Below are 10,143 nucleotides of genomic sequence, written 5' to 3' on the forward strand. Positions count from 1 at the left end.
AAAATTGAGATTATGGTTTGCCGGAACTTTTATGCGCTGCTTTTATACTAGGCTAATCTTTTTAAAGAGGGGTGGTGTTTAGGATACCCTAAAACATAATGTAGTAAGCATCCCCAACATGTCTCCTCCGTGCTGTAATTCTGAGGCCTTATGCACAGGAGTATATCATTTACAAATCTAATCAAAAACCCCACATCTTCCATCACAGACTGTATATGACACTAAGGTTTCACTAAAATCACTGGTCCAAGTACTTAAAGAGGAAAAGTCAGTCCATCGAATAGAGGCTCACTCAGAATTAAGCGGCTGCAATACTGTTAAGCTACATTGTTGCATGACGTATTACTAGTTAAGACTGTAGAGACTTAAAGGGGTTATCTTAGAAAATTAAGTTATATCATTTCCACAGGGTAAGGGATGATGGGCGTCCGACCTCTGAGACCCCCACCAGTCCCAAGAATGAGGCTCCAGGATGAGAGCAGTGGTGGTTGCGCATGTGCACTGCTGCTCCATTCAAGTGGGAACATTGGAGACAGAGTTCAACTGCTCTGCTTTCCTCATTGGTCCCATTGAATGGAGCTGCGGTGTGCATATACGACCACTGTTGCTCTCTTTTCCAGATGCATCGGAGCCCCATTCTCAGGGTCATGCGGGAGCCAGTGGTTAGACACCATTAGTAAGTTATCTTCTATAATGTGGATAAGGAATAACTTATGTGTCATAATCCCTTTTAAGCCTATGTCAAAACTGCAATGCTCGTTGGGAAAGCTTCCTGTGTATGCAATACATGTATCCATAGGCCCCCACTCACCTGATGGTGGCCAGAAGAGTGTCCTTCAGACTGGTATACATCGGTATACCTTTGGTTTACTGTACAGAAACACATACTGCCAGGTGTACATTTTAGTAACATGGGAATCTATGGGCCATGTATTCGACTGCATGCCTATACAATGGCATACATCGGAGTCTTCTGTTGGAGGTATATGTGAGGAAATCCTGCCCGCATATCCCTCTGATTGAAGGCTCAAAAGCAATGTAGACAGAGCCTTATACTGCTAAGAAATGGGAATAGAGTTTTTGTATGTTTACATGTTTGTTATAACAGGGAGCGTGCGGTTCAGGAGTTGCGTCGTCATGGTCTGTCTACATCATCCATCCGTACCTCATCACCACTTACCTCTACAATGAAGTCCCCTGCTTTATCTCCAGAACGCTCTATATTAAGAACTGTGGATCGAGGCTCTGATAAATCAGCAGAAAAGTAGGTTTCATTTTTCAATCATATTAAAGGGAATCTGTCAATCCCTTTCAGCCACTATGATGTGAATTATGGGAGCTGACACATTGAGTGCGGGGATGTATTATACTCATCTCTCTGCCGTTCCCCGCTGTGCACGGTCAAAGCCACCATTGAATGCATCTGGTAGACTACTTGTGCGTAGACATAGACCGGTTCTATTGTTTTATGCGCGGTCATCAGGATGCATTGCAGCCTCAGCTTTTGTAGCGCACAGTGGGGAAGGTGCAATGAATATATAAGACTCACACTCCCAGACTCAGTATCAGCTCCTATGTACCCATAAGTGTAAAATATAGGTGCTGAAAGGAGGCAATAGATTCCATTTAGGTAATACCTTTATCTTTAGTTTGTTTGTTTTTTGCACTGGAAAGGGCAAATGGTAAAAAGTTGCTTATTTAACTAAAGCTGTTCTCCTAATACACTTATATATAAGTGAAGGTGCACAGTGCCGGCACATACCATAGAAGGTGGCAGTTTCTGTAAGAGTTTTTCATAAGATTTGCTTGTTTTCGTATTTGCTTAAGTAAAAAATGGCTGGCGATCATACTGATACTAGATGAAAACCTGCTGGTAATTTGGCTTACAGTTCTGTCTTTCCTTCCAAACAGGAGTGTAAGTTTCAAAGACTGACGGTTGTGGAGCGAGCAGAAGAGACAAACACTGTGAATGTTTCTGTATTTTTAGGTGGTCTTGTTACACATTCATTGTTGATTTATAATTACAAGTTGTCCATTTCATATAAAACAGGTCAATAATCCCTCACGGATGTTCTTATATTAATAGTCATACTTGAACATAATTTTGTCGTATTATAAAAATGTTTCTTCTATGGAAGTGCAGAGTGCCACATTAGGTAAACCTCTACGGGAAGGACATTATGAAGGCTGTATAGTTACTGAATAACTAAACAAGATGGTACGACTGGTCCTGGGCGGTCAGTATGTAGAGATTGACCACCAGTCATATTACACTAATGTGACATGTTGGAGACCTCCAAATCTAATGCTGGGGATGTTTGTAAAGGCTGTGGGAAATGTAAAGGCCCATTTTCACGCAATGATGACTAAAAATTCGTTCAAATGAACCATAATTATTGCGTGTAAACGATACCATCATACACTTTTCGTCTGAACGATGATTTTAAGGTGAACTTAAATCTATGATTTCGCCTCAGAGAGATAAAGTATCTCTCAACAGACCGCATACTGTGTTCTCAGCGGGAGATTACATTGTATTCTGCTGGCACCCCCAACGAGAATAATGCAGCTGTGTGCAGAGCCCAGCCCACATGCTGGGCTCTGCAAACAGCTCCTAGAGGCCCTTTTACATGCAAATGAAGATGATAAAGTGTAAATGGACCTTTAATCATACACATTAAAAGGGTTTTTCATTTTACAACTATTGATAGCCCATGCTCAGGGTAGGTCCTAAATTATGGATCAGCAGGGGTCCAGTATCAAGGACCCCCAACTGACCTCTAGGCTGCTGCACTAGTGTACAGACCTGATATGTTGCCAGAAACTCACAACTCGCTACACTCTGCAGTAACCTAGAATGGTACTGCAGGAAAACTTCCCATTCACTTTAAATAAGAACTTTGCCTATAATACCGTTTTGGGCTACTGCAGTGTGTACAGAGCTGTGTGGTTTTGGTAACGTATCTGCTTGATATGGCCCAGCGATCAGCTGATCAGCAGAGGTCCTGCTTGGTAGACCCCCGGCAACCAGCTATTTATGACCTATCCTTTTCAGCTGTTTTAAAACAAATATCAGGTGATTAATTTGCACTAAAATAATAAGTGTATGATCTCCATTATTAGCACTGCGTACAACAGGATTCAATGCAAAAATTGAGCCTTTTGTGTATAAGTCCAGAGAGAGTGCACCTGCATATCTACATGATGCCCCAAGTGGTGGTTGTGAACACCTGAGAGCTGACAAGCTTCCATACTTATACTACGTATATTATATTTTGTGCTAAAATGCAGATATATTTTATATATAAATATACATGTCCCTAAAAATATATACAAACGTTGAATAATATAACGTCCGTGTTTAACATACAGTACATTAATTTATACAGAAATGAATATTTTTGTCTAATTGTTTTTGTCAACCTGTTTTCCAACTGTTGGCTGTTCTGGTCCAAGATTGCAGATAATGAGAAGTAGTGGAGTCGCGAACATTAAGAATTATTTCATTTGGTATTTGTGCTCTTTCTTGTTTAATGGCTGCTCTTAATTCATTGGCTGTTGCTGTTTTCTTGCCCGTAAACTTTATCTTGGAGGTTTTAGTGTTCCACTGAACCTCTTCATCCAAGCCATCTGTTTGGCAGAATCTCATCCAGGTAGGCCCTTACACCATGATGGTAGTGGGGGAAGGTGCTCCATGTTGTTGGAAGTATAGATCCTCATCCTCAAACTTCTCATGAATACGTGATCTGAAAGATTGCAGCAAGTCCAAGGCGACGGCACCAGACAGAGTAGCATCACAAGAGACCGGTCCAATTACTCTCTCCATCGATGAGCCGCGGCACACTGTAACTCCTGGTCAATAACCTGATGATCCTCCATAACATGCCGATTCTCAATAGGTGCAATTATGACGAATTAATTAAAATGTAGCCTCATCTCTCCAATCTATCTTTCTTGGAAACTGCATCACATCTTACCAAGTACCTCTCACAAAACTGCCCTCCCCGGTCTGGATCATCTTCACTGAGAGCACCGACTATCCTGGAATGTAACTTCTCCAAAATGTGATGGACACTTAAATTTTCAAATTCCTGTCTCACAATTCGCTTCCTGCACAGATTTTTTTTTACTCTGGAGATACTTTTCCAGCAACCTTTCCTACTTCGTGGAGCTCGTCTATGTCTGCCGTCTTCCGGAACGTTCCTTGTGGACGTTCTGAACAGTTCCATCTGCCTCAAACGTCACTCTAATCTGAGTGATAGGAAGTCTGTAGGTGGATTTGTTGGAAACTCTGTCTGAAACTGTCTTTGCACGTCAACTGTGTTTTCAAACTTCAGTAGCACTTGAGGATTAATTTCCTTCATTCTAGGTTTAGTCTGGCTTCATCCGTTATTTCTAATCGGTTAAGCCTGAAAAGGAGTGAAAATTTAAATTGGGGACATAAAAACTGATTCAAAGCAAAACTGGATTAGTTACCCATAGCAACCAATCAGGTCTCTGCTGTCATTTTCAACAGTTGGCATCTGATTTGTTGCTATGGGTAACTACTCCAGTTTTCCTTTGCACCAGTTTGGATTTATTCCCTCCGGTGAGTTACAAGCTGTTTAAGTGTGTGTGTACATTTTTTGGGACACCCTGTATATTGATATAAAATAGTGCGTGCGAAACATTTCTAAAATGAAGACAAATATCAAGCAGTATCACCTGATACAGTCCAATCTTATTTTCATGGCGAGGTGAGAAATGTTTACGAATGCCTTCAGCGAGCTGCATATTAAAGATCATCGGTTATCTATTTTACCCTTTGCTTCAACTGAAATTTAGGTTTTGTTTTTCACTGCTTTTCACCGTTTGTAAATGTGAATAATGTAAAATGTATTTTAATGTAAAACTAGTGAATTCTGAATTTTTACCACATTGTAATATACGCATTGTATATTTATTTTTATATGAATTACTATTTATAACAATAAATTTGTCCTTTTTTCCATCTGTGCACTACAGTTTGAGTTTATATAACCTTTTTACTGTCAAGTATCTTATAATATAGGCACTAAGTGTTACATTTTGGTATATTGAAGAACTGAGACTTGGGTTTACCAATGTTCAGGGAGTAGCAATCGTTTGAAGTTGGGGGACAGGGTGAGAAACTGTAGATATGAAGGAGGAAGGAGCAAGTGACACGAGGAAGAAAGATCTCAGCCGGATACTATCGTCTCCCCTCCTGTACAGCCTCAAGTGACCCAGAGGGTCATTCAGGAACGTTTCTTCACATTATCATACCTTTTACCAATGAGAGAGGATATGTGCGATCAGATTGTTACATTTAGGAGAGTTTTTTTATTTTTTCCTTAGAGGAGCAGTTATATATCTAATCGCTACTTCCTATGTCTGTTCTTGTCTGCCTATTAACTATGTGATGCAAATGTTTACAATGTCTGTATAGCTGATATTTTTGTTCTTTCCAGTTGTGATGATTGTGAAGATAGATGGGGGTTCCTTGATGAGAAAGATAAAGTAAAAGCCCTTTTAAACTCAACGATTATCGCTCAAAATTCGTCCAAATGGCTGAAAGTGAGCGATAATTGTTACATGTAATGCGGGCATCGTGCGCTTTTCATCTGAACGATGGATTTTAGCTCCGCATAAAATCCATCATTCAGCCACGGAAAGACTGAGCAAATACATTCCATTTGACTGCAGGATACACACTGTACTCCTTTTTTTTTGTGTACTCTGCCATGAGGAGAACAATGGAATCTGGTGGCAGGTGATTGCTCCACTAGGCATGTGTTTAAACACACACCCAGCTCAGCAAACAACTCATGGAGGAAAAAGAAGACGATTAAAGGTCCTTTCTCATCCGTAACATTGGGGGACACAGCAAGACCTTGGGTATAGCTTCTGCCACTAGGAGGCGACACTAAGCATAAAAGTATTAACTCCTTCCACTAGCTATACCCCTCCTGCAGGCAATTGGCTAACTCCGTTTTTAGCTTAGTGTCTGCAGGAGGCAGATGTGTGTAGTTTAGGTCTTCACAGAAGACTTCGCTTGTGGGAATACAGGGTGGCAGGGCTTTTCCCTGGCCTCCCTTTCTTCCCAGGGAAGGGCCAACAGTGCAGTGTCTCTGCCGTGCTGTTTACGCCCAACCCAACGAAGTAAAGGTGGCTCTATCATGCCTGTGCGCAGTAGATCGATCCCCACCAGCTATATAGGGTTCCCTACCCTGGAGCAACTCCCATCCTCTGCGACGGTGAGTGCAGTGGGGAACATTGCTAGAGACGGACACTGTGACGAAGTTCACAGTGGCTGGGGATCTTTTGGAAGAGGGGTGAGTATACAGGAGGTAAGTATAATTCTCTCCCTCCGCCCTCCTCTCCCCTTTCAGTGTGACGCCGGAGGCATTCAACTTGTTGGAGGAGGCCCCCTTACTTTTTTCCCTAGGGAACACACCTGCCCTGGGGCTCGCCGCTGCTGTAAGAGGATGGTGGCGCGGTGAGCACTGCACTTCTTAGGGTCTACTAACCCCTCGCACTGACTTTTGCCTCTGTGGATGTTGGGGAACCCCACGGCTGGGCTTCCGGACGGCGTGAGTAGCAATTGAGTCCCCAGCTTTTCGGGTTCTCCAGGCCCTGCGCAGTTTTTTGCTCTCTGGCATGATCCAAGATCCCCTAGGCAGTCGGGGGGTCCCCGTGGGTGTAGCGGCGGAGATGGCTGCAGCAGCTCGCGCCGGGCTTTTGGCCGGCACTTGTAAAATTTGAGGCCCGGTTTTAAGAGCCTACCATGCCTCGCGCTACCTTTTGGCCTGCCTGGGTCCCCGCGGGCGTAGCAGCCAGTGGTGGAGATACCCATGGCGGCTCGCACCGGGCGGCGCGTGTAAAATTTGAGGCCCGGCTTTTAGGGTCTACCAGGCACCCATGCTACCTTTGGCCTGCTTGGGGCCCCCGTTAGCATAGTGGCGGACCGAGGCGATGTTCGCGCAGGCCCGCGCCAGACCTCCGGTCGGCGCGGCTGGAAACTGAAGCCCCGGTTTTTCGGGCCTACCTGCGCTTGGATCCGGCAGGCGGAGTGAGTGAGAACGGTGTGTCACAGACGCTGCTGGGGCCATTGGGTTGCAGCGGCGCCCTCTTCTGGCTGCCTGCAACAGCATGGGGTATGATAAAGCTTTAGGCCCCGCCTTGGGCCCAGGCTGCAGAAGTGCGGGAATCACGATAGGAGGGCCATTCAAATAAGCCCAGCCTCCCCCATCTTTACCAGGTTTTCCCTCCTACTCTCCCTCTGACTATTGCTGAGACCTGTGGTACCTCCCAGTGTCCAGAACTGCTGCTGCACAGGAGAAGCGCTGATCCAGAAGCTCCAGCTGGGATCTGTCCGTCTGTTTTAGGGTAAGCTTTGCCTGATGCATCCTTCTCCTGCACTGTACCTCTCCTGCAGCTACCCTCATGCTAATACTACCCAGTGACACTGTGCGCAGTATTGTGCAGACGCCATGTCCGACCCCACACCAGGAGGTCCCGGACAGGCTACAGCCAGAGCCACGCTTTGTCTGCACTTGCTGTAACATGACATTTCCATGCGGTCAGTCTAAGTCCCGCTGTGTGGACTGCCTCCAATTCCGGCAGGTTCCTGTAGCGCCCACTTCATTTCCCCCTGCCGTCCCGTCGGGTGGTTGAACCAGAATGGTCGCGCGCCCCTGCCGTGCCAGTCTCCAGCCTGGCTAGCACGTCTGCAGGAGTTTCCTCAGGCAGAGAGTGCGTTTTGCCGCTGCGCGGCTTGTATTTTATGCCTTGCGGCATATGGATATGTCCGCTGTGGGCCTGGTGTGTTGATGATTGGTTGCTGCTGGCATTCTATTGTGCGGCTGGCATATATTCGCTGTCCGCCACGCATCGTGCAGTCACCGTGCAAGGAGTCCCTGTTGTGGTCTGCAAGGCAGCCGGTGTTTTGTGCCCGCAAGGTCATATGCAGCTGGAACCACTATGGGACCCTACTGGCCACAGTCCTGCGTCCCCTCCCTGCCCAGTCCACTTTATGTGAATCTGTTTTTGCTGAGACCTGTGGTACCTTCCATACTGGAAAGGGTACTAGGTCTAGGGTTTCTCTGGACTCATCTCCCCTCCTATTTGCCTGCATTGGGCCTTGAGCCTTGCCTATCGGTAGCTCCGCTGTTGCTCCTCATGCAGTTCACTGCAGGCAGTGCAATGTCCGAGTCCAGGATGAGACACGGACGGGGCGGCCAGGGCCACATACTATGTGCGCTCTCGCTGCAGTACGAGATTACATCCAGCAGAGAATATCTCGTCTTACGGACAACAGTGTTCAAACCTAATTGTCAGCATCGCTCCAGGCTTGCTGAGACTTGTGGTACCTTCCATGTGAAAAGAGTACTTGCACAGGAATTCGGCTGACATATCGCTCTTCCTCTCAGCTCCGGACCGAGTTGAGCCTTCCCTGACAGCTAGCCCCCTTGCGGTCCCTCTTGCAGTTCCCTGCAGGCAGCCTAACGCAGTGTCCAAGTCCAGGATGGCACGTGGACGGGGCCGGCCAGAGCCACATCTTTGTGCGCTCTCACTACAATACAAGATTTACATCCAGCCAGAGAATATCTCGTCTTATGGACAACAGTGTTAGAACTAGTTGTCAGCGTTACTCCGGGCTTGCAGAGACCTGTAGTATCTCATATGGGAAGAGTACTAGACACAGAGGTTGTCAGGATACATCGCTCCTCATGGCTGCTCTGGACCAGGTTGAGCCACGCCTGACAGTAGCTCCCCTGCTGCCAGCCTACCGCACTGTCCGTGGCCAGAGACACACATTGTGCATTCTCGCTACACTGTGAGATCACATCCAACCAGAGATGATCTTGTTTTACGAACAACATTGTTCAAAATTGTTATTAGCATTCCTCCGGGCTTGCTGAGACCGCTAGTACCTTCCATTACAGAAAGAGTACTCTGCACAGGAACTCAGCGGACACATCGCTCCTCATCTCTGCTCTATGATGGGGTGAGCCTTACCTAACGGCTAGCTCCCCCTATGGTGGTCGCCTGCAGTTTTCCTTACAGGCCGCTTGACATGATCTCCATTTACAGGATAGGCTGCAGGCTGGGGCTGTCCAGAGCCGCATAATATGTGCGCTCTCACCACAATTGGGATTGATGTCCACTCGCAGAACGTCTCGAAGTACAAGACAGTCTTGTACAGTCTATGTATAGTGGTAAATCCGGGTGCCCTCCCTCTGACAGGAAGCTAGGGGCTGTAGACCCATCTACTGGCAGCCCTCCGGTCAGCTCTGAAGCACTGAACCACTATGGGTCCGATCCCTCTCCACGCAATTTTGGCTCTAAGACGGCAGGTACTGCTCTCTAGTATGCCGGGACAGCTACTTCCATCGGCTGTGGCTGTGGCTCACTCATCTGTAATGCGGAATTGAATTTAGCTGCATATCGGACCACGAAGTCGTCTCTATTGTGGATGGCCGGACTGTTGCTGTAAGGAATGCTCTGTACTTCAGAGTAAACTCCAGCTATGCTCCTTCTGCATTTCTCCAGGGATCCTTCCTGCGCAGGTACAATGCGTAGGGTTATGAAACGACTTGGAGCCTGAATGACAACTGCTTCGCTAACCTGAAGAGTTGGGATGTCATGCATCCTCTCGCGTCTCGTTTGACGAGCATCAACTCGCTGTATGGCTGACGAGCCTCCCTTCAGGTGGGAGGCTTTGTGTCAGCAGAGAATTTGCTGGCGTTCCTCAGCAGCTACGTCCCGACCAGGTCAATTCTATTCCTTAGCAGGACGTATCGTATACGGAAGTTGGTACCATACTTCTCATATACGGCGGATTACTAGCTTGGTCGTCTCGGACATCCATAGACTGTCCATGGAGTTACTGTATGGGGTTAACCTCTGTGGACACTTATGCCATTTTTCAAGGTCCTTTCATTTGGCACAGGCCCTCTACAACCAGGATGGCTAGGAGCCACTGGTGGTGAGTTTTCTGTTTATCACAGGTGTGGTTCAGTTTTCGCCCTATGCTGTACTCTGCGCAGTCTGAGAGAACGCATTTAAATCAGACGGACCGGAAGTATGCTGCGAACCTCTTCTATTTTCCTCCTGCATTGTTGCTTGCAGGAGGCCGTGGAA

General features: G+C 46.5%; 1 protein-coding gene across 2 annotated transcripts in view; it reads left to right on the top strand.

The window, feature by feature from the left end:
* The window catches only part of CEP135 (centrosomal protein 135), a 67,206-nt gene extending 62,282 nt beyond the window's left edge, over positions 1 to 4,924 (top strand). For both annotated transcript variants that reach the window (XM_066573366.1, XM_066573365.1), the window contains exons 25-26: positions 1,109 to 1,264; positions 1,912 to 4,924. In XM_066573366.1, the coding sequence (XP_066429463.1) occupies positions 1,109 to 1,264; positions 1,912 to 1,933 (178 nt within the window). In that variant the 3' untranslated portion in view covers positions 1,934 to 4,924. The remainder of the gene's footprint in view (positions 1 to 1,108; positions 1,265 to 1,911) is intronic.
* The last annotated feature ends 5,219 nt before the right edge of the window (positions 4,925 to 10,143 follow it).

The sequence above is a fragment of the Eleutherodactylus coqui genome, chromosome 7 (genome assembly GCF_035609145.1).
Source record: "Eleutherodactylus coqui strain aEleCoq1 chromosome 7, aEleCoq1.hap1, whole genome shotgun sequence".
NCBI lineage: Eukaryota > Metazoa > Chordata > Amphibia > Anura > Eleutherodactylidae > Eleutherodactylus > Eleutherodactylus coqui.